Here is a 27,202-nt window from a genome sequence, read left to right as displayed (position 1 = left end):
ACTGTCTCCCTACCCAAATCTTTCTCATCCATCACCATATCCCCGTCCCCCCCCCCCTTCTTGTTGCTTGTGCTGGAATGGTATTGAAGATAGTGACAAGATACCAACCATTTATTTTTCGATTGCCCCTTCACCTCCTCCATTTGGAAGTGTGTCTTTGCCAAATGCTGGCTAGCCAGGAGAAAAACATTTCACCCTTGAGAGAGAATGGATATGGATCAACGTGACCTTTGATACTAGTTCTATTTGTGACATTGTTGGGAAACTCGCTTTCGGTGCAACCATTTCTCACATTTAGATGGAATGCAACCTACGTAGATGGCCATCCAAATCCACATATTTTGATAGGATTTGGAATGCTATTTATTTTAACGTTTCCTTCAAACTTGTTGTGACCCCTCACCGATTGGTTATCGATTCCTTAAGAAACAAGTTAATTGTTATCTCTTAAGGTCTCCCTTATCTACTTTGGCTCCCCCATTCCCCCTCAGAGATGTATCCTTTCTTTAACCCACTGGTCTTGTACGTTCCTTGTTATCCACCCCCCACCCCAAAAAAAAAAAAAACAAAGCTGACAATCAGAGTACCCTACTCACACCAAGCACAAGAGCTTTCTTCAAACTCAACCTTGGGGCCATTGTGGCCCTCTTTAGCCTCCAATATGGCCCTTATTGTCGGTAATTTTCCTTCGCTCTTTGTGAGTCTCTTGTATCTTATGGACTCTTTGTACAAGAAAAGAAAAGAAAAGAAAAGAAAAAAAAACTAAAATAGTGATTCTCCCCTCACTCATGTATGATTTTTTTACTATTTTACCCCCGACTTCCTGCAGTCTGACTTCTCCGATCAACATGTCCGATCAACCCACCCCAACCGTACCCTAGCCCCACAACAACCCCCTGCAACCTCCAACCATCTCCTGAACCTCAACAGCCCCCCTCAACAAACCCAACCCTGACCTACCATCTCTACCGATTCAACGCCAGCCAATCCCCGCCCCTCTGAGCAATCCCAGCACTGGTACCCTCTATGCTCCAACGGTCTCTCTCTCTTTCTCTCGTATCTTCTGATTTTCTGAAAATTCAAAGGAGTAGGGAATTTAAAACGTCTTTTTCAGTTTTTCTAAAACCCTACTAAGATTGGGATACTTTCCTGTTGTTTTGAAGTTTTAGCTTATCGTTTCATCCAAATCCAACTTCAAACAAGAAGGTGAAAAGAAAAGAAAAGAAAAAGGTGTTAAAGCTCCTAAGCCTTCTTCATGGAAGAACCCGCGTCAGCACGCGCGACGACGTCCTTCCTAACTCCTGATCTCCTCCCAATCGATCTCTTCAGTATTGGTCTGATTTCATTTTGCTTTAAATTTCGAGGAAGAGAAGACCCGGAGAAGTTGAACTCAAAGAAAGAAAGACGTGAAGAAGGAGGACCGATGGTGATGGTGAAGGTTGAAGCTGAGGAAGTGGTGGAGGAGGATGTGTTGGTTCCTCCTTCGATTTCTCTATGGTTGAGAGAGGGATCTACATGTCTGGTTTGTCCAATTTCAGTTTCCTCAAACCTAAATCTTCAATCATTCACGTAATATCCCTTTTCTGTTTCTGTTCTTCATTTTCAATTCTTAGAGTAAAAGGTTGCGATTATGGGTTTTTATTGAGTTTAATTGGTTTTTCTACGGCTCAGGGGTCGGTTTGTTGTGGGGCGCCTGGTGGCTATTGAGATTCAGGAGATGGGTGGGGAGAAGGCAGGGTAAAATGGTCAAGAAACATATATGGACACATGGTTGAATTGGAATATAAAATGAACAGGGACCTTCCATTTCGCGCCCATTTCGCCTCTTCTTTCTACCCTCTGGTTCTTAATTTGAATTCATCTACTTTGATCATTTTTCCATTTTTCTTCTCCAAAACCACATTCACCTCAAAAAATTCAGATGAAAACACTTTCGTAAACAATGACTTTTTGTTAAAAATAAAATTATAGTTTCTTACTGACAATCGCGGATTCCTCCGTCTCTTCGAGGTACCGTTTCTTCATATTTTTGATATAATGGAGATTTGGCTATGCGTCTCGATCGAATTTAATTTTATCAACATTCGATTCCGTTTTTGAGTCTGTATTTTGTTCTGATCATTGCCTCACCTTTAATATTGTGTCATTCTCTGTCCCTCTCTGTAGTTTTAACGTTTCTTGATCCGCTACATTGATTTTTGATTCCTTCTTTCTAATAAAGAAAAGATTATCCTAATTCTGATTATAGAATCCTGTAACTAACCCTTTTTTTCCAATCCACGCTTTAGCAGCCCCACATTTATTGTTTTCTGGTTTTGTTTCAAAATATTTGATGATGGTCTTGTATGAATGTCGTTCCCATTTTGATTTGTTAGCATTGCTTAATTGAAAATTGAAACCGTGGAGCAATTTCTGTTTTGAGTTTGAGCTAGAGGGGGTAGATTTATGTGCATTATCTCATCTGTCCTCGAAAGCAATACCCACTTCATTCTTTAATTGCTGGAAGAGGCAACATTTCTGTCTTAATTCCATTCAATGTCTTTATATTTAGTAAACATTTCCCCACCTTCATCTGCGTCCATGGGTCTCTTTTCCCGATTGACTACATGAGGGATTACTAGATCAAATATATTACAATGGGGGATGAAGCCCAAGAATCAGGAGAAATCTCTGGAATAGACTATGAGAGGGAGGTGGTTGTTCCCGGAGGTGGGGGTGTAAGTGAAAGTGGAAGAGAATTGCCATCTGACCATATTGCAAATGGTGATGAGGCTGAGCTGGAAAATGACCAGGTTTTGCATGGAGTAAGTTCTATGAGTACAGTATCAGTTTCTGAAGATTGGGGCAGAAGAGGGGACAGAGAGGACCAGTTTGAGCCAGTGTCTTTGAAAGACCAAGAGAGGAATATGCTGGATTCTCAAGGCAATATGGATTTTGTTCCATCTTCTAATTCAGATAATGTGAGTTGGTTGTCTGCAAATGACATGACCTCGGAACTTTACACTGGGAAAGCAGCATTAGACACTTATCTAGATATTGACATGCAAGATCATCCTTGTGAGAGTCCTGAATCTGAGAGAAGAGATGCGTTTGGCCTCGAGCAATTGTCTTCTGGAGCTAGTTTTGGTTCCTTCTCTGGTTTCTATGGGGAAACTGGGTATTCTTCACCTGTTGCATCACCCACAAGATTTCGGTCTAAACCTGTTATGCCAAATGTGTCCCCGGAACTCTTGCATCTTGTGGATTCTGCTATCATGGGGAAACCTGAAAGCTTGGAAAAACTGAAGGCTGTTGTATGTGGTAAGGAGAGTTTTGGGAGAGGAGAAGAAATTGATTGTGTTGCCGTTTTAGTAGTAGACTCACTTATTGCCACGATGGGTGGTGTAGAATGTTTTGATGATAATGAAGACAACAACCCTCCTAGTGTGATGCTGAATTCCAGGGCTGCCATTGTAGCAGGGGAGCTGATTCCTTGGCTTCCTTGGGTAGGTGACTTTGCAGATTTTGTGTCGCCTAGGACACGGATGGTTAAAGGCTTGCTTGCAATACTGAAGGCTTGCACAAGAAACAGAGCAATGTGCTCCACAGCTGGTCTATTGGGAGTTCTTTTGAATTCAGCAGAGAAGATATTTGTTACGGAAGTTGGTTTGGCAGAGCAGATGCGCTGGGATAGTACACCTTTATGCCACTGCATCCAATACTTAGCTGGACATTCGTTAAATGTAATTGATCTACATAGGTGGCTTGGGGTAATCACGAGAACACTTACCACAGTCTGGGCAGCTCATTTGATGCTTGCGTTGGAAAAGGCCTTCGGTGGAAAGGAAACAAGGGGTCCGGCTTGCACGTTTGAGTTTGATGGTGAAAGTTCTGGCTTACTTGGTCCAGGAGAGAGCCATTGGCCATTCACCAATGGTTTTGCATTTGCAACATGGATCTATATAGAATCATTTGCAGAAACTCTTGATACAGCACCAGCTGCTGCAAGTGCACTTTCTGCCCAAGGTACTGCACACATGCCTAGGTTGTTTAGCTTTTTATCTGCTGATAATCAAGGGGTGGAGGCATATTTTCATGCACAGTTTTTGGTGGTAGAAAGTGGTAGTGGCAAGGGAAAGAAAGCTTCCCTGCATTTCACTCACGCATTCAAGCCGCAGTGCTGGTATTTTATTGGTCTGGAGCATACTTGCAGGCAGGGGCTGCTTGGGAAACCAGAGAGTGAGCTGAGATTGTATATTGATGGAAAATTGTATGAGAGTCATCCATTTGAGTTCCCACGAATTTCCAGGCCTCTTGCATTTTGCTGCATTGGTACAAATCCGCCTCCAACAATGGCTGGCTTGCAACATCGCCGTCGTCAATGTCCGTTATTTGCTGAGATGGGGCCTTTTTATGTTTTTAAGGAGCCAGTTGGCCCAGAGAAGATGTCTCGTTTGGCTTCTAGGGGAGGTGATGTGCTGCCTTCTTTTGGTAATGGGGCAGGGTTACCGTGGCTAGCAACCAATAAACAGGCAAGGAGTTTGGCTGAAGGAAGTGCACTTTTGGATGCAGAAATTGGAGGAAGCTTGCACCTTCTTTGTCATCCAAGTTTGCTCAGTGGGCGTTTCTGCCCAGATTCTTCCCCTTCTGGCGCTGCAGGTTAGCTAAATTGTTGATATTTTCATTTCCATTTGTGAAAATCGTACCACTGCATTTTTTTCTTGTAACCTTTAATGTTTCTCCCCTATTAACCCATGTAGGTTTTCCAAATATACTGACTCAGCCCAGCAAGTCAGGAAAATCTCAGCTATATAGATCCTTGCCCTCCCATCGGCTCTATCTGAGGTCATACTTGGGACAAGACCTAGACTAAGCATGCCATTTTTCACTACTTCTCCTATGGTCATTTTAGTAACGCCCCTAGCTCTTTTAGCTCCTTCAATTGGAATCAGATCACTCCTTTGTTTTTTGGTGAATAATAAATTAATTACCAAGGGAAGAAGGGGGGAGGGAATATATAGGCCCCCGAGGGGAAAAGAAAAAGCCAATATACAACAACAAAGGGGACAGGCAACAGGCCCATTAAGGGGGAGAAGGGGAGAGGATTCTCTGGATGTTGGCAAACGGGTAGAGGTGTCAATTCCTAAACCGAACCGGTAAAACCGGCCGGACCAAACCGATAACAACACGGACCGAACCGAACCGAAGCCTTATTGGTTCGGTTTGGAGTATTGCAACCCCAAAACCAAACCGAACCGCACGGGAAACCGGATGAACCCGAAACAAAATCGAAACCGGCTCAAAACCCTGACCGAAACTGAAACCAAACCGGTAAGAAACCGAAACACTCCAAAATTCATTAAAAAAATCAAAATTTGCATAGTTTTGTATATATTTGTATGGAAAGTCGAATCCAAACTGGACGAAAAACCAAAACCAACCCGGTTATAAATCGATTTAAGAAACCGAAGACAAACTGAAACCAAACCGCACCGAAACCGAAACAGAAACCAAACCGAAACCGGAATTTCTTTATTGGTTCGGTTTCGGTTTAAGCTTTCCCACACCGAAACCTACTCAACCCTAACCGAAACCAAGCTGGACCGACCAATTGACACCCCTACAAACAGGCATGAGAATGAGTATATGGGGGAGATCCCAGGAGGCAACAATTAGACTATTCCTTGGAGAATCACGAACAAGTTGTGAGGGGAGTGAATGGAGCTTGACACTAACATAAAAAGGATAGCGTTCCAAATCATGGGAAAAGAATGAGCGAGATTTGGATGTCCATCTTCTGAGATTTCTTTTCGTTCATGTGTGGTTGATGGTGGCTCAAAAAGCAAGCTTACCAACAACATCCCAGATGGTAGTACCAGTGTAGGTTATGTCAACCCAGATCCATTCCCTGTTAAGGGGTAAAATTCTTCTCCTACCAGGCCAACAGTAATTGAGGACTTTTTCTAGATGGAGGAAAAAAAGAGTAGTTGAAGAATAGATGATCGGGGTCTTTAATCCCATTTCAACCGAGGTAGCTAGCCGGATGGACATTGATCTGACGATAAAGTAGAAAGGATTGGGTGGGGAGATAGTTGGAGAGTGCTCCCCAAATAGTTAAGCTATGCTAGGGAATGTGGTTTTTAAACCAAACAATCTTACGTCAAGGTGCGAGAGGGTTGTGAGAGCGAATTGGATCCCAAGATGAGGAGCTGAAGAGGCCAGAAGGCGACTAAATTACCTCTACGGCTCTACCTCAGTGGCCAGGGGGGATGGGGTGTGGGGAAAGATCACTGATCACTCTTCCTTATTGGGACGTCTCCGTTGAACATGACCATACCACCTCAAACGAATTTTCTCAGAGCTTGTTATTGATCGGGCCATACCAATTTGCTTCTTAGCTTGCTTGGTTTAAATAGACATCTTGTGCTTCTACGGTAAAAAAAAGGGGCAAACCCAGTGAATGAGGGTCCTGACACTGCAGGGTCTAGGGAGGGTGACAAGGGTCATAATGTATGCAGCCTTACCCCTACTTTCCGCGAGGCTGTTTCCAACTCGAACTCGCGACCACTGTCTCAGTGGAGTGACCTTACATCTCATGCTTTTATGGTACACCACAGAAATGAATATAACTACTGCAATAACTTGTTATATATATGGGAGCTGATGTGATAGTTTTGCTATTTTGTTATGAAAATAATTTCTGTAATCTATATTTTATCTGGATTATATATCAAGCTCTATTATATCTCTTACTGATTTCTGCACGTAGAATAATTTTGAATTGTAATCGTCCCCACCTGTAAAAATAAATCCTATGGTCCTCTTTGCCTACTTCAAATGCTTTTGGGTTTATTAAAACTATTTGAAGTGATTCCATTAAAAAAAAAAAAAAAAAAGAGGAATATGTGCGACTGTTGTAGAGAAGAGACCTTTCTTTGGGTGGTGCTTGATCTTGATTCATTATATATTAGAATTTTACAATTTGATTTTAAATATTTTGATTGATTATAAATTATAATCTCCGACTGAAAATAGTTCTGCTATTGGAACTTCTTGTCTCTTACTGATATTGGTTAGTGCACTTAAGTTATAATTCATATGAGAAATTTGTTAACTGTTTCTCTTATATTCATCATCTTCTCAAGGTTTTTGAAGAGTGCATCTTTTTGTTATTGAATTCATCTTCTAATGTTCCAGGAACACACCATAGGACTGCAGAGGTTCTTGGGCAAGTTCATGTTGCTACACGAATGCGTCCTGTGGAGTCCTTGTGGGCCATGGGCTATGGAGGACCCATGTCTTTACTTCCACTCACAGTAGGCTATGTTCAAAATGATACCTTGGAACCACAACATGGGAATTTTCCGTTGTCTTTAGCTACAGCTTCTCTTGCTGCTCCAATTTTTAGAATTATTACTATTGCCGTTCAACATCCTGGAAATAACGAGGAGTTATGTTGGACAAGGGGGCCTGAGGTTTTGTCGAGAATATTAAAATATTTGCTGCAAACTTTGTCTTCTTTGGATCTTGGAAAGCAAAATGGGGTTAGAGATGAGGAACTTGTGGCAGCAATTGTCTCTCTATGTCAATCTCAGAAAAACAATTATGATCTCAAGGTGCAGCTGTTTCAGACCTTGCTGTTGGATCTGAAAATATGGAGCTTATGCAACTATGGATTACGGAAGAAGCTACTCTCATCACTTGCAGACATGGTTTTCACTGAGTCATCGGCAATGCGAGATGCAAATGCCATCCAGATACTCCTTGATGGATGCCGTAGATGCTATTGGATCATTCGTGAAAAGGATTCTGTTGATACTTTTTCATTGAATGAGGCGCAACGTCCTGTTGGCGAAGTGAATGCTTTGGTTGATGAACTCTTGGTGGTTATTGAACTCCTACTGGGAGCAGCACCTCCCTCTTTAGCTGTTCAAGATGTCCAATGTTTAATTGGATTTGTTATTGACTGTCCACAACCTAATCAGGTAACATATATTTTCCAACATAAGATTCCCTGACACGGAATAAATATACAGTTGGTTCATATATATATATTTATCACAATGCTGATATCCTCTCCTTCTTTTCCTTTTATCACTAGCAATTTTTAGTTAAGATCTTTGGCTTTTGAGTCCTCCTTTAAAAATGGCCATGTTATTCTATCACATAAATGTGGGTGATTAAGGCTGGCATCAACTTAATTCAATGGGGACTTCTTCCAAGTATATACCAGTGGTTACATGAATCCTGTTTCACTATTCTACTCTGTGGGTAAGTGAGAAGGGGGGCATCACTATGTTTGACAATTTAACCTTTAAATTTCATTATTTGGAATATAGCATTTATAGATTCTTTTCTTCTAGGAAGAATACTTTCAGGTTCAGCCATTATTTTCTTCATTGTCATATGTTCTATTAATGTGAAGTTAAGGCTCTCTTGTGCATATCCAAACTTCTCCAAAATTTTATTAGGTTAATTTTTTTGATTATTTCTATATTGAATTTTGTGGGACTTTTGATGAGAACAAGTTCATTATTGGTGTGCTTTTCTAGGTTGCCAGGGTGTTGCACCTGATCTACAGATTGGTGGTACAGCCAAATAAATCTAGAGCTCAGACATTTGCAGATTCATTTATAACATGTGGAGGGGTAGAAACACTTCTTGTCCTCTTGCAAAGGGAAGCAAAAGCTGGTAACCATTGTATTTCAGAAGGTTCTAAGATTAAGGAGGATGGTAGTTTGCCACATCAGGGTTCTGGACTTGATACTGTTATCGTAGGTTCTAATATTAAAGAGGATGGTAGTTTGTCACATCAGGGTTCTGGACTTGATACTGGTATGGTAGGGTCTAAGATTAAGGAAGATGTTAGTTTGTCGCATCAGGGTTCTGGACTTAATACTGGTATGGTACAAGAAAAAAGTCACGAAGACAGTCTGGAATCTCTAGAGGAAAATGAAACAATTTTACATGAAGGTTTTGAGTCACAGTCCATTGATAGAAACTTTGGAAGAATGGCGTCTGACACTGAGAACCTATTTGTGAAGAATCTTGCTGGTATTAGTATTTCAATTAGTGCTGAGAGTGCTAGGAATAATGTTTATAACATTGACAATGATGATGGAATTGTTGTCAGGATCATCAATCTGCTGGGTGCACTAATATCATCTGGGCATCTGAAATTTGGTCCCCATGAACCTCAAAATATTACTACTTACGTGATGGGTAATGGGTTGCATGATGGAGGTGGTACTATGTTCAGTGACAAAGTTTCTCTTCTCCTTTTTGCTTTGCAAAAGGCTTTTCAAGCGGCACCTGAGAGGCTTATGACTAGCAATGTCTACATGGCTTTATTTGGCGCTTCGGTATGCCCCTGCACTGTTCACCCTGTTGTTTCATTTCTGTTATGGCTTTTGTTAATGTTAATATAAGAGATCAATACAATATCACAAGCCCATGAAGTTTGTGCCCGAATTTGTACTCAGGCTGGTCTTGGGGCTGGGTCTATCCAAATTTAACGGATGCTAGTCCCAGCCTGGCTATTTGACTCCTATACAAATATCAAACATGTAAACTTGCTCTATGTGTATTTAGCAGTTTACATTTGAATTACTTTTCCAGCCAAAACATAGATGTGTAATTAACAAGCATGGTGAAATGAAATTCAAATGCAGACAATACTTCTTTTTCTCTCTGTTTCCTTCTTATTTATTCCTTTTTGGGTATGTGTGTGATGAGCATTTATTTCTGATCCTGTTGGCTTTTGTTAGGTATAGTTTTCTGTGTTCTGCGTGGACTTATATATGTATATTCTCTCTCAGATAAATGCATCTTCAACAGATGATGTGCTAAACCTTTATGATTCTGTTCATCGTTTTGAACATCTTCAAATTTTGTTGGTTCTTCTCCGTTCACTACCATATGCTTCTAGGGCATTCCAAATTCAGGCATTACAGGTAACATCTTTATGCCTTGCCATGCTTTTATGGAAAATTTCTCTTGGCATGTTTCCTTATTTGTATGTAATGGCCCAAGGACCTTCTAGTTACCTACTGAGTTGTGCTTTGCCCAGTGGTTATGTTGCTTAGATTCATTTTGATTTGAAGTGGTGGCCTTAGTCTATTGAATTTCCCCTTTTCATTACCTTTTCCCTGTGGACCAAACTCAAATGATTATTATGGCAAAAGATGCCAAACTTCAACCATCTTTCAAGATTGCATATTGGACCACTTGCTAGGGAATGATGTTTGTGGGTGCTTTTGAGGGAGAATTTATATGCAATGTTTGCAGAGTTTTATGAGAACAGACCCCTGCCCTGTCCTTACAGAAAGAATGATTGACAACGGAAATTTATGCAGTCCCTGTCCTTGCTGGTCGCAACTTGTAAAGGTTTTTCTTGCAGTAACAGAGGGAAGACACTTTGGTCTTTCATGCTGGCAACTGACTTGGAGCTAGGGGCCAATCCACAATATCAAACCCCATACCTGATACAAGTAAGATTGATTACACCTTTACGAAGGAATAGACTCCCATAGATACCGGATGGCTGGATCCCTGCACTTGCATAGCCATGTCATCTGCAATCTCATTGGCATTTCTTGGCCGCCATTGCATTTTAATGTGCATATTGGAAGCCAATTCCCTAATGGATCTTAATAATTAAGCATAACACCACGGGCTCCCTCACATTTTTCGAATTCGTCTGATCACATATACGGAATCCTCTTCCAATAATACATTGGACCAGCCATTCTCAACCAATAATCTGATTCTTTTCTAACTGCTACGAGTTCACCTATTATGGAATGACGTTGTTTAATAGGACCATAAAATGCTGGAACCACTCTACCACCCCACAACATTAATACTTGCCCATTGCCTGAAAGGCCTTAATTATCAAAGACATTCATCGATATTCATGTCAGCCATCCTTTATGGGTGGCTGCTGAGTGGTAGTCTAGTCCTCTTTCTTCTTTCTCTCATGAATGTCGCAAGGCTCCAGTCTTTGAAAAACAACTGTAGTCTATTTCTTGCTTTGCCAAGTGACAAGGTTACCACCCACAAATGTGCAATATCCGTGGTTGAATGCCTGTCACCATTGGCACCTGCCCAATCAACATTAAAAACCTACTAAATTAACACTCTAATGTGTGGACGATAGAAAAGCCCCTTTCTTGTAACCCCCTTTGTGTACTTCAAGATACGGCAAGCTGCCTCCTAGTGAACCTTCTTCAGAGATTGCATGGATTGACTAAAAACACCAACAACAAATGATTTATCTGGTCTAGTGACATTAAGCAAATGATAAATCTGGTCTAGTGACATTAAGGTAGAAAAGTTTTCTCACTAGTCTCCTATACTGGTGTTTGTCTTCAAAGTCTTCACCATTAGTGGAAACAAACTTCTGTTGAGGATCCATGGGAATATCAACAGGTTTAGAAGCAAGCATGCTTGTCTCAGATAAATCTTACTTCGAAGGACTTCAATGCCAAGAAAATACCGAAGAACACCCAAGTTATATTAGACAACAAGAACAATAATCTAGGACTTCTGGCGCCGTACATATTAGATTTTATGTAATAAGGATACTTTAGGGTCAAGTTTTTTATATTCTTGTCACTTATTGTATTTTTTATTTTTCTCTTTTCCTTCCCTAGGGTGGTTTATGTAATTATTTAAATCTTGTTAGTGAAATAATATATGTGGTAGAGAATCTTTTCTCTACACACAACATTCCAATGTTATCTTCTTTTTCTCCAACCCTCCATTCTCTCATTCTCTTGTTTCTCCTTCCATCTTTACATTCTAATTATACAAACACGAAGTGATCTGAGTAGTATTGTGAGAATCCACAACGAATAATAACAAAACTAAATTGTTGAACGACGCACGTGATGACTGCTTTAATCCATAGATAGCCTTGTGAAGTTCACATTCTTTACTAGAATTCTCCCCCTGAGCAATATACCCTGGAGGTTGCTCCATATAAACTTCTTCCTGAAGATTTCCATACAAAAAGCATTTTTGAGATCTATCTAATGCCAATCCAGATTGATGGCCAAGGAGATGAGAACATGAACAAAATTCAATCGGGTCACCTGAGACAATGTTTCAAAACAGTCCACACTATAAGTCTTAGTATATCCTTTGGCTACCAACTATGCTTTAAGGTGCTCAACAGAACCATCAAGATTATATTTAATAGTGTACACCCATTGACAACACACAAGATCCTTACCAGGAAGTAAATCCACAAGAGTTTATGTTTGACGAGATAACAAGGCATCCATTTCCTCGTCCATAGCCAGTTTCCACCTAGGATTAGATAAAGCCTCATGGTGAGATTTGTGAACAAAGATAGTGGACAAGAAAAAAGCAAGATTATACAGAGAAAATGGAAGGTGAGAAATAGTCACATATTGTTCAGTAGGATAGGCAGATTTGGATTTTTTAGTACAAGAGCGTATACCTTTCTGAAGTGCAATAGGTAAGTCAGAGGAACCTTGGTACCAAGATCCAGCTGGATGAGGGGCAGAGCAGTGCCGGTAGTGGAGGATGGTGGCGCGTTCTTCTGACGCCACTAATACACCTGTAGTGGAGTAGTAGTAACCGACATAGTAGAAGCATCATTAATAGAGATAAGAACTGGAAGAGGTGGTTCAGGAGTAGGAGCTTTAGACAAAGTTAGAGGAGAAATGGGTGTATAATAATAAACAATACTTCCAAAGAAAGTAACATCAGCACTGACAAATTTTCGATGAGAAATAGGGTCATAGAGCTTGTACAGTTGTACCCTTTTGAGTATAGAATAACCAAGAAATATACACTTCACAGCCCAAGGAGAATTTATTAATGTGGGTGTGTAGAATGTGTACAAGACAAACGCAACCAAAGAAACGATGCATAAGACTAAACAAGGAATCATGGGGATATAAAACAGAAAAGGGAGGAGGATTATCTAAAACAGAAGAGGGCATGTGATTAATAAGATAACAAATAGTAAGAACCGCATTGTACTAAAATTGTTTGGGAAGATGTATGTGAATCATAATGGATCGGGCAACTTGTATATGCATAACTGGTTTGATAAATCATGCCAGTAGATAAACAACTCAGAGATTTTTTCCCGAGTATATTCAAGTGCATTGTCAGATTGGAAAATTTAATAGAAATATCAAATTGATTTTTTATATCCTGATAAATTTTTTTGAACGCAGATAGAAAATGTGACAAATCCTTTAACAAGTAGATCCACGTCAAGCGAGAATGGTCATTAAAAAAAAAAAACTGACAAAATAAGAAAATCCTAATCTATCACCGGCACGACAGGGGCCCCTGATATCAAAATGAACTAACTAAAATAAAGTGGAACTATGAGACACAAGACACTGAGCTAGTTGTGTCGTTCTCAACTGGGAACCATCAACATGAACTAACGAAAATAAAGAGGAACTATGACTAACCAATGCCGAAGACACAACTAGCTCTATCGCTCAGGCTAGCTACCCAGCTTCCCTTCACAGGCTTCACACTCAATACGAGAAAGGGAACGACAACTGGAAACCATCAACTAAAGCTTGGACAATGAGGGATGACCAAGATGAAAGTGCCAATGTGGAGGAGATCCGCTAGAAGTTGCAGTAGTAGTAGATGGACCAGTGCCTTGGCTAGCTTATAAAGGGAGCGACAATTGGAAACCATCAACTGAAGCTTGCTTGGTTATGCTTCACTTTGGCTAGCATATTAAGGGAATAGTGGGATATTAATTTGGGCGACTTCAATGGTGGTCATCCAGTAAGTTGTAGTATGGTTCACATATGTTTTCAGACGTGGATCGATTTGCTTGAAAATTTTGTTATTTTTAATATCGTTATTTTTTTAAATCAATTTTCTCTCTTTTTACATACTGATAGCCTTTTGAATTTCTAAGTTTTAGCTTCTGAACTCTTCTTTTCTATATGATTTCAGGATCTTCTGTTTTTGGCTTGCAGTCATCCAGAAAACAGAATCAGTCTTACAAAAATGGAAGAATGGCCAGATTGGATCTTGGAGGTTCTTATTTCCAATTGTGAGGTACAAACTATGGTTCTGTCCCCAATCTGATGTTATTTTTGTGATGTTCCCTATCAGTTAATCCAAAATGCTGTGCCTTTTGAAACATGAAATGATTTGCAATTATGAAACATGATTCCTAGGAAATCGTATGTTTCAGACCCCGGCCCAAAACAACTCAATTATGCTTGCAGAATGCCTTTCCCAGCGATCTATCATCAGGATAGCGGGGGGTTGGGGGGGTGGGCAAATCCTTTAATAGGGTAGTTATTGGTGTCACAACAGTTTATGAAGGTTTTAGAAGTCACGACAGATCTAAGCAACTCATTTTTATGGTCTATCCTTGTTAAATTTCGATTCCTGCTCAGATTCGGGAGAGTACATGGTAATGTTTAGATTACTGGTACACATGCAAGGACATGCACAGGATGCATGCCAATAGTAGGGGCTATTTATTGAATTAGACTTTGAAATTTGCACATGGTTAATCTAGACCATATCCTTTCTATCCAATTATCGGAATGGACACTTCATCTGTCCATGTGGCAGAATATATGACTTGTGAGGTTCAGAAAAGTAACTGACTCTTATGGCAATAATATTTCACCATATATATATATGTGCGTATGTGTATATCCCTTGTTATACTAACTGAATTGCTCGCTCCTACAGATGGGTCCGACCAAATGTTCAAATGGTGCAAGCCTTGGTGACATAGAGGACATTGTACATAATTTCCTCATAATCATGTTAGAGCATTCAATGCAAGAGAAGGATGGCTGGAAGGTTAGAATTATTTCTTCTTTGCATTTTGTGATTTATTTCCTTTTGCTGTTGGCCGTTTAATATTTTCACTTCTGGTAGTCTTTCATATCCTTTGAATCTGTTATAGTTTTTCACATTCCTACTTGGTTGCCAGTACTTGATAAGTGGTTTGGTAATTTGGTTACTACCTTGAATGTTCCGTTACTTCATTTTCAGTGTTAAATTTGAAATTCATGGAGAAGTCCTGGACATTGACCATTGTTCACTGTTTAAATGGTGGTTACTTTTGTTCTAGTTTTTCTTCATAGAAACGAGCATCTTTGTTTGTTTCAACAGAAGGGAACTACATATTATTAAAATAATAGTGAAATTAGTTGCTATTTTGTAATTACTCTCCAACAGCCAAGGGGGAGTGATGGGGACATCAAGGTGTACAGCCGAAAGAAGAAGAAGACCAACCACATGACCCATCTTTGTGGTTGGAGGATTAGGGTTAAACAAGAAAGAAGAAGGAAGAAAGAAGAAGAAAGAAGAAGGAAAGAGACCCATTCGGCAGATCGTGTGGACCCCACCAAATCTTATTTTATTCTGCTTTAGTTCTAGTATTATTTGACTGTTTTAAATAATTAGGAAACTAGGATTTCTTTCTATTGGTCTATTAGGTAGTTTATTATTTCAAGTAATTGAGTTTCTAAATATCTTTTTTATTTTTGGAAGTTTTATTCAATTTAAGTGTAAGGCCATTGGCCATCGTTTTTTTTCATCAATGAATAAAATTTGTATGCCAAAAGCTGTCGCCCTTCTCTCTCTCACGATCTCCTCTCACTTTCACCTGCTTTCTCGATTTCTTTCTCTCTCTCTCTCTCTCTCCCCTCTCTCTCACGACTTTCTCTTCCATTCCCTTTCTCGCTTTCGCTGCCTCTATCTCCCTCAACTGCTGCTGCACTATTGCAGCCACTGCTCGCAACAACTGAAGGCCATAATCCTTGGATAGACCCCACCTGGGCTGCTGCTGATCTCCTCTTCAATAACTGGGCTGCTGCTGATCTCTTCTACAGTAACTGGGCTGCAGTTGATCTCCTCTTCGATAACTTGGCTGCTGCTGGTCTCTCCTACAATTAACCAAGAACTGTTGAAACACCCACTGGATTTTCTTCATCAACAACAGCGTGGACAGCAAGCTTTTTTCATCCTTGGAGGACGTTGTCTTCTTCTGTACTCCTCAAACTTGGACAGCAGGTAAGTAGTGAACTGAACCTTCCCATCCCCCCCATTGTTCCCTTATTATTTGCTTCATCCTTCTCCATTAAACCCCCCCTTTTAGCCCATTGTTTGACCTTTATTTACCCACTGTTTGCCTTAGACGTTGTCACGTTGCTGATTTTCTTATTACAAGCATGACTGGTTTTGGAATATATAACATGGGATTCTTATCTATCTTTGGTGCTTAATAGGCTAGTGTTAGAACCTAACTTTGCTTGCTGCTATGTTCCCTATCCTATATTCCCCCTTGACGCTTGAGTGAGTTTATGTGTTTTTCTTCTTAGAATATTATTGCTCATTGTTACATTGCTCATTAGTCTCACTTTATTTTGCATATCAATCTTGTTTGCTGAGTTTCCCCTATCCTGTCCAACCCAAGTCCTTTGAGTTTACCCTACCTAGTTAGTTAATCTTATAGGAAACCTAGTCACCTAGGAACCCCCTACATCAGGGAGTTTCCAATTTTGTAATCAAGGGAATTGTTATTAATAAAAGGGAGGTGCCTTTATATATGGGAAGAGAAAGGGAAAGGCAGAGCGAAGGGATAGCTGAGTTGCTAGCCCGAGAGATAGAGCTGGTGGCTGTGTCTCCGCATTGGTCATCAACCCAACCCCTCCCTTTGGTAGGTCAGTTTGTCTTACCTGATACGCTTGAAGTTTCATTCCAAAGTTCGTATTGTTTGTCTGATATATCTCTCTATGATTTGAAGATCCAAGGAACTATTGGAGGTCGAGTTCCCTCGAAGAAACTCTCGCTTATCTTCTTCTCTGTCTATCCTCTTCCATTATTTTCTTGCAGCTCTGTCACGTACACAATTAGGAGAAGCAGGGATAACCTAGCTGTACCACCATCTTCCCTAAAAATCATTTTTTTTTTATAGAATATACTTGGAAATATGGTAGAATGATGTAAATTTTTATATGTTAGTTAGAATGACCTGATTTTTGCATTCATGGTGTCCCTTTTTTTTTTTTTGCATGTTAATTTTTTTTCTTGTTTTTAAAAACACATTTACCTACAACACATTTACTCGATGTACGTTGACTGTTGAGACTTGAGACTTGAGGCTTGAGAGATACTCACAATTACGTAATATTATTATTTATTTTAGACCCTTTACATTATGTTTTGTTTGTTTTAAACTTTTAATCATGTATTCACATTTTCAGTTAGTGACTTATATATGTACTTATGTAGTATAGTTTCAGTCAACGACTCAACGTACATTAGCTAACTTTGGTCAACACCACAAATATGCCTTTAGGTGTTATTTTTCATGAAACTGATTATGTGAATGGGTTAGAAATGTCTAAAATAGGATGTATAGAAAAAATAGGCAAAAAAAAAAAAAGAAATAAATAAAAAAAATTTTGGGGGGTCAAATCCAAAGTTTGCACCAAATCGGAAAAAAATTCCCTAGTTCCTCAAAATTTCTCACATTTCGACCGAAATTTCGGTCTACCCAAGGGTTGAAACCCGATAATTTTAGCCTTGGTTTAGTGTATTGCAAGCCTTATTGAAAGCATTTGTCTATACAAGGAGAACTCTCATTCTTTACTATTCTTAGGATATGTTTTGCACTTTGTAAATTGTTGGTTGAACTGCTGCTTTTTTTTTTTTTTTGGGTGGGGGGGAGGGCCGGAGGGGCGCTAATAGACTATCTAAAACAAGAACTCATTGAACGACTTCACCCAGATTTTGAATATTATCCTTTTTATCAATAATTTAATATTCATGTGTTTTAATATGGGTGTAAATGTGTTTGGTTATGTTTGCTTTGCCTGGAATCACCATCTCCTTGGAAGTCAATCTGTGGGGCTCTAGTGTATGTTCATTGGCTACTCTACTATTCAGAAGAGCTATAAGTGTTACCATCCTTTGTCTCGTCATGTGTTTATTACTATGGGTGTGGTCTTTATTGAGTTTGCTATCTATTTGTTCCGTGTAGATTTTGTCTCTTGTTGTTCATCTCTTAGACCCTCTTGCTCAGTTGCCCTTAGTTCCTTCAGTTCAGGGGGAGATCCAAGACACTGGTCAGCCCAATGTGAAAGTGTATGTTTGTTGGAATCTTGAGCAGAAAATAGACACCACTACAACTCCATAAACTCTACATAGTCAACCGCCACCTCCTGATCCAGGTGTCACTCCATCTAGTAATTTCTTCCCCGGGTCTCCAGGAATTTTTGATCCATTTCTTGACATACCTATTGCTGTCCGTAAGGGGATGAGATCTTGTACCCAACACCCTATTACTCAGGTAGTGTCGTACATCTCTCTCTCCCCTTCATATCGTGCTTTTGCATCCTCTTTTGTCATCTGTTTCTCTTCCATAGAAGTAGAACGAGGCTCTTATAGACCCATGTTGGAAGGCGGCCATTATTGAGGAGATGCAAGCTCTAAAGGAGAATGATACTTTGGATTTGGCGTGTCTTCCTCCACACAAGAGAACGGTGAGCTACAAGTGGGTATTTACTGTGAAGCAAAATATGGATGACGCTGTGGATTGATACAAGGCCAGGCTGGTCGCTAGAGGATTCATTCAGACGTATGGTCTTGATTATCAAGAGTCATTTGCTTCTATTGCAAAAATGAATGACATCCATGCAATTCTTTCGTGTGTAGTGAATCTGGGATGGGAATTGCAATAGCTTGATGTAAAAAAATGCATTTATTCATGGAGAACTTGAAGAAGTATATGTGGAAGTTCCTCTTGGATTCTCTTGTGAGAAAACTAAAGGAAAAAGTTCCAAGCTCAAGCATGCACTGTATGGGCTAAAGCAATCCCTGCATGCTTGGTTTGGGAGATTCCATAAAGGCATGATGTTTGTAGGTTACACTCAAAGCCATGTTGATCACAGATTCATAGATTGTTTATCAAGCAATCTGATTCCAAGCAAGGATTTAAGTATCGGTATCGGTCACCGTATCGGTTTGCCAAAATTAAGATACGTATCGAAGGGTATCATATCGTATCGGAGATACGCTAAGATATGCTAAAGATACACATATAAATGGATAGGAAACATTTTTTTAAACAGTTTTGCATAAAGAATTTGTTAAAAAAAGCTATTGATAACATGTATTATGCATAAACACTAAATTGAGGGTATCGCACTAAGAATTCAAGGTTCGTAGTTGTCCCATAAATGTAAAGTCCTTGTTCCCAATCTTGATTTCCACTTTAGTTAGAGAGAAATATGGTTGGTAACAACTTTGGAACAAAAACCCCTCAAAAAATCATATTTTTTTAAAAAAAATTACCTATCTTGCCCATTATATGACCGTAGCGCACTGTATCGGTACATACCGATACTCACCGATACATACCGATCAATGCATATCGATACTCACCGATATGTACCGATCACTACACATTGATACTCATTGATACGTACCGATACATACCGAAACGTACATTACACGTCGATTTTATATTTTCCATAAAGTCATATCGGTGCATATCGTATCGTATCAATGTGTATCGGTGGTGTATTGATGCATATCGGTATGTATCGTAGGATATATATATTAATACAAAAGGATTTTAAAAATTCAATGTATCGTATCGGTGTGTATCGTGTCGATCGGCTAAATTTAAGATACGTATCGGAGGGTATCGTATCGGTATCGGAGGTACTTGAAACCATGATTCCAAGACTGCCGTCCTCATTGTTTATGTGGACGCCGTTGTTGTTACTGACAGTGACACAGAGGAAATCTCACGTGTTAAAGTTTACTTGGGTGATCTTTAACATATCTTAACATATCTCCGATACGTATCTTAAATTTAGCCAACTGATATGACGATCGATACCGATAATTTAATCCTTGCCTGGGTCAAGAGTTTGAGATTAAGGACCTTGGCAAGTTGCGCTACTTTCTTTTCATTGAAGTTTCCCACTCCACCAAAGGTATCGTTCTAGCTCAATGGAATATTACGCTTGACTTGTTATTTGATAGGGATGCTTAGTTGTAAGCCTTCAGATACCCCTCTTGAAGCCAATATTCACCTCTACAGTAAGAATGGTGATGCCGTGGATAAGGGACAGCATCAATGGTTGGTTGGGAAGTTGATCTATCTATCCCATACCCATCCAGAAATTGCCTTTGTCGTCAACCTGGTTAGTCAATATATGCATGATCCTCTTTCCACACATTTAGAAGTTGTGTATTGTATCTAGCGCTATTTGAAATTTGCTCCCGGAAAACGGATATTCTATTTTATTCCCATGGTCACCTGCGGGTTGTGGCCTTTACATATGCCAATTGGGCCAGCTCTCCTAATGATCAGAGACCTACAATTGGCTATGGTACTTTTTGGGGTGGCAATTTGGTCACTTGGAAGAGTAAGAGAGGCTGTTGTTACTCGGTCTAGTGTTGAAGCTGAATTTTGAGCTATTTCTCATGGCATTTGCGAGTTAATGTGGCTCTAGAGTCTTTTGAAAGATCTGGAGATCCCTGTTCCATTACTAATCATGCTATACTGTGATAGTAAGTCTGCCTGCGCACAGTCCAGTTCAGCACGATAGTAGGAAACATGTGGAAATTGAGTCATTTTATTAAAAAGATTTTGGAACAAGGTCTGATCTGTATTCCTTTGTCAAGTCTGGAGAACAATCAACCGATGTTTTTACCAAAGGGTTAAGTAGTAAGTTGTTTTATCCAATTGTGTGCAAGTTGGCATGTCACCGCATGTGTGATATCATGCACCAACTTGAGGGGAGTGTTGTAATATGGGAGTAATTGGGTATAACTGTATAAGTGTAAATTTGTCCTATGACGGAATTCTTGTCCTTGTACAATATTTCACTTATTATAAATAAAGTAGGGCTGTTACTGTAGGCAGTCATTCTCTCCTCTCAATCAAACATCATTTTTTGATATGTTTTTCTCTTTCTTTTTTGGTATAAATAATTATTTTTTCTTCCACCATTGGACTAAACTTTATGATGTGTGCCCCACTCTTTGTTTCTTTATTGTAGTCCATGTTGCTTATTTGTTGATTTATCAATTTATTTTATATTGTTTGGCCACTCCTTTCTTTTACAGGATATTGAAGCTACAATTCATTGTGCAGAATGGCTATCTATGGTTGGTGGATCTAGCACAGGAGACCATCGCATCAGGTGCTTCTATTCATTGTAATCGGCATTATGATTTGTTTATTTTATTCCTAGTTTTTTTGCTAAAAAAAATAAACTTTAGTTCATTCTCATGGAAGCCACTATCTCCACCAACACTTTAATGTTAACATGAAATATAATTGAATTGGTTGCGGTATTTATGTATGAGTTGGGAAAGGTAATGTTTATCTCATTAATAGCATATTAAATTGTTCTTTTAGTATTTCTATAGACTAAGTAAATAAATAAATAAGCTTTTCCCATGTCCTTGTCAGATGGTGATATAACCATCTCATTGTACAGTTTGTTGGCTAAGTTAACGGATTTGAATAACAAGTGGATCCTAAGACTGATCCACTAATAAATAACAGTTTATTGGCTGAGCCAAATCCTAGAAAAATGATATTTCACAATTTTTTGATGAAAACGGAAATAAGGTTTGATTAACTTGGTCAAAATTCTGTGTATCCACCTTGGTGATCTGCACATGTTATCATTTTTTTTTTTAATGTTTTCTACTGTTAGATGGATCTGAAATTTGACATTCTGAGATCACTGGTAGGCTGTGCCAGTGGTCTGGAATTTTTTTTTTGAACTGATTAGGTAAATATACACTTTGAAAATAAACTGCACTATAGTACTCGAATTTTTTTTCGGGCGAGGGGTTGGGGGTGGGGGAAATAGATGCACTATAGCACTTGCTTTAATTTGGTTGTCTTAATTGAAAATATTATCTCTATTATCTATTAATTAGTTCCCCACTTTCGTGATTGATTCTCTTACTTGGTTTGGTTGAATTTCAAAGACGCGAAGAATCACTGCCCATATTCAAGAGAAGGCTCTTGGGTGGCTTGCTGGATTTCGCTGCTAGGGAACTTCGGGTTCAGGTAGTTTCTGCTTCTTTACTTGTCATTAGTCAACACTTTATTTGAGCTATAATTTTGACATTTTTGAAATACTTGTGAAGTTCATGGAATAGCTTCTTGTTTAGATTCCTTTAATGCTTGTGTTTAAAATTTCTTGCATCAGTTTTGTTGTATAAAGAAAAAGAACTTGAGAAAAACACTGTAACTTCGTTCTGGACATACTAGAAAGATAAACAGTGGTTGAAAAGAGTGAATGGTATTTTTCCTTATGTAAAGAGATTGATGAAAGCTCCATTTTTGAACATGCTTAGATACGTCCTATCTCTTTAAATAGTGCCATTGGGGTTGGCTCATCAGTCATAACAAGGATGTGATCTTAAGGAGTTAGGAAGATGCACCTAAGTTCCTCTTGGTAATTAAGTGGACCTTAATGGCAAGGTGTCCTTGGCTTGTGAGGATATGGTTAAAGACAAAGCTATGTGGAGATTTGGCACTAAGATGGGCAACCGATTGTGAGAGCTTATAGTGCGAGTATGAGTTCTCACATGATTGGGAAAGCATGCAGTTAGTGGTACCATGGTTGTGGACTTTGGAATAGGAATAGTGCAATTGGAGATCTATTCAACCAGGTATTAATTTCAGTGAAGGCAGTTGGCACTACAGTTCTTGTCCCAAGAATATTTTTGTTATGGTGACTAGCCTCTGATGGAAGCTTTTCCCAATATCTTTGTATAAGCAAATGATAACAACGTATGGCTGGTATTATTTGTACAGCACTGATCTGATAGATTGGAAACCTATCCTTAGTGCTGAGAACTTTTAATTGGAAATTTAATGAGTTGCTGCAATGTCAAATTCTTTTTGGTGGCATAAGAAATTAAGAAACTCATACTTGTTTAGGAGTATTCATAGTTCTTGTTTGTGCTCTGTAAGTTGTGAGGCTTTTGAAGATCTGTTCTCTCTCTCTCACACACACACACACACACACACACACACACACACACACACTTGGAGATTTATATTGCTGAACAGAGTTTCCCTAAAGTACTATCCTAAATGGCATGAATAGAATGTTATGATGGGAAATTCTCGCCCTATGGGACCAGCCCATTAGCTATAAGCCTATAATTGAATTACCCTTACAGAAATTGGCCTAAACAGCAATCAAATAGTGAGAAGTAATCAAATATGCAAAAGATAGGCCTGAGCTAAGCAGTGGCAATTAAAGCTATGTAGAAAAATATCAAACTAATGTCAGTTGTCATGGAAGTTTTGCATGTAGGTAGTAAACTTGTAAGGAATATAGCTAGAGAAACTTGCATGGAAGAGAAATCAATAAGTCCGATGAACATATCAGCCAACTGCATTATGTTGCCGTTCCATCCTCTTAGACGAGAAAAGTCAACCGAAAAGTTTTGGGGATTAATTTAACTGCATGAATATGATGGAACTTTAGGCCCTGTTTGTTTGACAGAGAAAAGTGGAAAAGGTAAAAAAGGATGGGAAACTTGTCCTTATTTCTCACAAACTACCACAAACATGAGTGTTTGGATAAGTGGGGTGGGAAACTTACTGGACTAGTTCTTCAAATGTAATTATTGTTGTTTACTGATGTGGCACTCAACTTTTTCCCACCCCACTTCCAAAGTACTTTGGCACTATTCATGGGAAAGTTGCTTTTGTGTCTCTCTTTATTTCCTCTTTTTCCCATAGAATCCTTCCCCACTGAAAATTACATATTTCATTATTTCCTTCCCTTCCCTTCTCTTCCCTTGCCAACCCAACCCACAACATGTGGGACCCACCCCCACAAATTTCCCTCCCCTTTTTTCCTGTCAAACAAATGGGGCCTTAGATAGAAAACCTAACGTGTATTATTCCAAAATTTCACAAGAGTTTGACCCGTTTTGCTAGGGTATAAAGTCCATGATAGGCTGATTCTCATGATCTGCAAACTCATTCACACAACTGCTGAATACTCCAAACCCCTGCCCTTTGATGGACTCCCATGGATTAAAAGATCCTTCCAATGTTGGACCTACTGACCTAAATCATTCTTTTGAGAGGGTATATAACAAGCAGATCCTTTTTGTCTACTTCCCCAAAATGAAACTAAGGACTGTGTCAGAATCATACTTTTATGGGAATATTCCTTCCCCCCCCCCCCCCCCCCCTTCTTGAAGAGGCCAGATAGTTTAGACCTTATTGCTGAAAACTTAGCTCAGTTCAGCAACTGGAAGTAAAGTAAGTTGAATAGGGGCTTCTAAATAGTGTTGAATGATGAAACAGGATCTGTTTTGCAGAACCCATTCAGTGTGGATAAGGCTTTGGTGAATTAGGGTAGTTATCACCCCATTTGTACATTTATGAAAATATGTACATATATTTCTAATTTGTAATTTCTTTCTTGGATATTAGCATTCTTTTTAGTGTCATAAAAAAAGGCTACTGCCCGCGTTGAGAAACATGTCCTTGCTTTCTCAACTCAGTAGCTTCTGTTGTCAGATAAAGAAGATAAATGTATCTACTATAATTACTACATCCAGTTTTTCTTTTGCAGCAGACTCACGTTATTTCAGCAGCAGCTGCTGGTGTTGCCATTAAAGGATTGCCACCGAAAGATGCTAAAGCAGAAGCAGATACTGCAGCTCAGCTTTCTGTAGCTTTGGCAGAGAATGCAATAGTTATTCTAATGCTTGTTGAAGATCATTTACGGTTGCAAAGTCAGCTATTCATTTCTTCGCACTCTGTTGATACTCCTGTTTCACCCAGTTCATCTGCTTTGACCATTGGTAGTCGCTCAAAATCATTAGCCGGAACCGCTGGAGAATCTTCTGAAGATCTAGGAACTCAGAGATCCTTATCTAGCTACTCTGGTGGACTCTCTCTTGATGTATGTTCTATTCTAAGCATTTTCTTGTGATCGATATTGATTTGCCGTGTGTGTTATTTTTGGTTTCCTTGTGGTACTGCCTTCATGTGGTGGTTCTGATTCTCTTGAACCATTTCTTAAAGCTGCCAATGTTAATAATCATCCATCACTTGCACAATGAATTGGTTTTGTGTTGTGACTAGTGTCCTTAGAGGGAAGTAGCATTCCAGTGGACAAATAATTTGTTAGATATTTGTTTCAACGAATTGATAGGTCTGGATTATATGGTTACAACTTTGGTTTATATTCCACACAATGAGTTACAAATAAAAACAGGTCCACAACTAATGTCTATAACTTATGTATAGTTTACACATAAAGACAGAACTATAGAATAGCAGTACAAATACATTCCTACAGAAAAATCTCTTCACAATAATATTTGATTTCTTTTGTCAGCATTTTATTCATAGTATTGGGTTTCTTCTGTTTACTATCATCTACTGTTGGAATTTTCTTACGCTATCTTATCCATATTTAATTTCTCAACCTTCCATCCTGTTCTCACCCAGGTTCTTTTAGGGTTCATATCCTGAACCTAGCATTCAGTTAACTTTAAATAGGCCCAACGGCTTGCACTGGTATAGTTAAAATTCAGACCTGGAATATTTTATGAGGGCCCCACAACTTCCAGCATTTTGGCGGTTGTTACCATCTGCATCAGAAGCTGTGCAATAGATTTCTCCTTTAAAAAGAGCAGAAAATTTGACGGGTACATATGCCAATATGAACAACATAGAGAACTATTGAAATTACTATGAGTCTATGGCACTCAACTTACTAGCCCTTTTAGGTAGTGCTACCATATTCAAACTGAGTGAACCTTGTAGGTAAGCCAGAGGTCTAGAGGCTCTTCATACTCATAGGTCAAAAACTTACTGAAATCTCGGTTAAATTTCGCTGATTTTGACAAGGCCGAGATGAAACAAGAGGCAAATTAAGGGACCGGCACCATTTTTCGGTCAAAATTTCACTAATTTCAGTACACTTTGTTATTTGTACTTTGTACTCATGTATTTGCAGATTATATTGTATCGTTGGGACTCGGGTGTCTATGTTACATCTTACATGTACTTTTTCATCTATGTTACATGTACTTTGTACTTTTTCATAAATACTTAATCAATATTATGTTTCTTCATTTATGGTGCATAATTTTATAGTTTTACTTGCCTTTTTTGTCTTCTAGTACTAAAACAATGTGTAGAATAATACTTTGTACTTTTTCATAAATACTTAATCAATATTATGTTTCTTCATTTATGGTGCATAATTTTATAGTTTTACTTGCCTTTTTTGTCTTCTAGTACTAAAACAATGTGTAGAATAAGCAATAAACAATGTGTAGAATAAGCAATATTACACAAGGTGTACAATAAGGTTCGGCGTATATTGCCAACTAAGGGTGCAAATCCAAACCGGTACTTTGTGTGACCTTTCTTGCAATATAAAGGTTTACTTAAAATAAGGTTTCAGTTGAGAATTAAAGGTTTAGGGAATGATTCAGCTTGTTCAGTAATGACAGAGGTCAGCTTTATTTATAATGAGTTTACATCATAACAAATAAAATAAGTAAGGTGTCACTGACTAAGCGTCCTTGTTTAAGACAACTAAGTTATTACCATGGTAGCTATGGTTATTACCACAATAAACATGGTTATCTCAACACTGCCCCTCAAGTTGGTGCAAAGATATCATACATACCCAACTTGGATACGAGAGGATAAAACACCTTACAAAATAAAGCATTGGTAAACATATTAGCTAACTGATCGACATAACTAACAAAAGATATACAAATCATCCGTTGCTCGAGCTTTTCTTTGATAAAGTGCCTGTCGATCTCAATGTGTTTGAATGTCATGCTTGACAGGACTGTGAACAATGCTGATAGCTGCCTTATTGTCACAGTAAAACCGTATAAGATCTTCAAAAGTGACTCCAAGATCACACAAGAGGCTCTCTTAAGCCATATGAGCTCACAAATTCCTTGTGCGGTTGCACGATACTCAGCCTTGGCCCTAAACGAGATACAATCATGGTTTTAAGTATCTCCGATACCGATACGATACCCTCCGATACGTATCTTAAATTTAGCCGACCGATACGATACACATCGATACGATACATGAAATTTTTAAAATCCTTTCGTATCGATATATATCCTACAATACATACCGATATGCATCAATACACCACCAATACACATCGATACGATACGATAT

General features: G+C 39.0%; 1 protein-coding gene across 7 annotated transcripts in view; it reads left to right on the top strand.

Moving 5' to 3' along the window:
* The first annotated feature begins 651 nt into the window (after positions 1–651).
* The window catches only part of LOC122081718 (BEACH domain-containing protein C2-like), a 91,184-nt gene continuing 64,633 nt past the window's right edge, over positions 652–27,202 (top strand). For 2 of the 7 annotated variants that reach the window (XM_042648931.1, XM_042648926.1), the window contains exons 1-9: positions 659–4,638; positions 7,177–7,964; positions 8,532–9,341; positions 9,798–9,932; positions 13,945–14,049; positions 14,701–14,814; positions 21,106–21,182; positions 21,985–22,066; positions 24,606–24,938. In XM_042648931.1, coding sequence (XP_042504865.1) covers positions 2,637–4,638; positions 7,177–7,964; positions 8,532–9,341; positions 9,798–9,932; positions 13,945–14,049; positions 14,701–14,814; positions 21,106–21,182; positions 21,985–22,066; positions 24,606–24,938 — 4,446 coding nt within the window. In that variant the 5' untranslated portion in view covers positions 659–2,636. Of the gene's footprint in view, positions 4,639–7,176; positions 7,965–8,531; positions 9,342–9,797; positions 9,933–13,944; positions 14,050–14,700; positions 14,815–21,105; positions 21,183–21,984; positions 22,067–24,605; positions 24,939–27,202 lie in introns of all 7 variants that reach the window. The other 5 variants (XM_042648928.1, XM_042648927.1, XR_006141173.1 and 2 more) reach the window with 5 other exon arrangements.

Source organism: Macadamia integrifolia, chromosome 6, assembly GCF_013358625.1.
Source record: "Macadamia integrifolia cultivar HAES 741 chromosome 6, SCU_Mint_v3, whole genome shotgun sequence".
NCBI classification, from domain to species: domain Eukaryota; kingdom Viridiplantae; phylum Streptophyta; class Magnoliopsida; order Proteales; family Proteaceae; genus Macadamia; species Macadamia integrifolia.
Note: the sequence above shows the minus strand (reverse complement) of the source record. Positions and strands in the feature narration are given on the sequence as shown.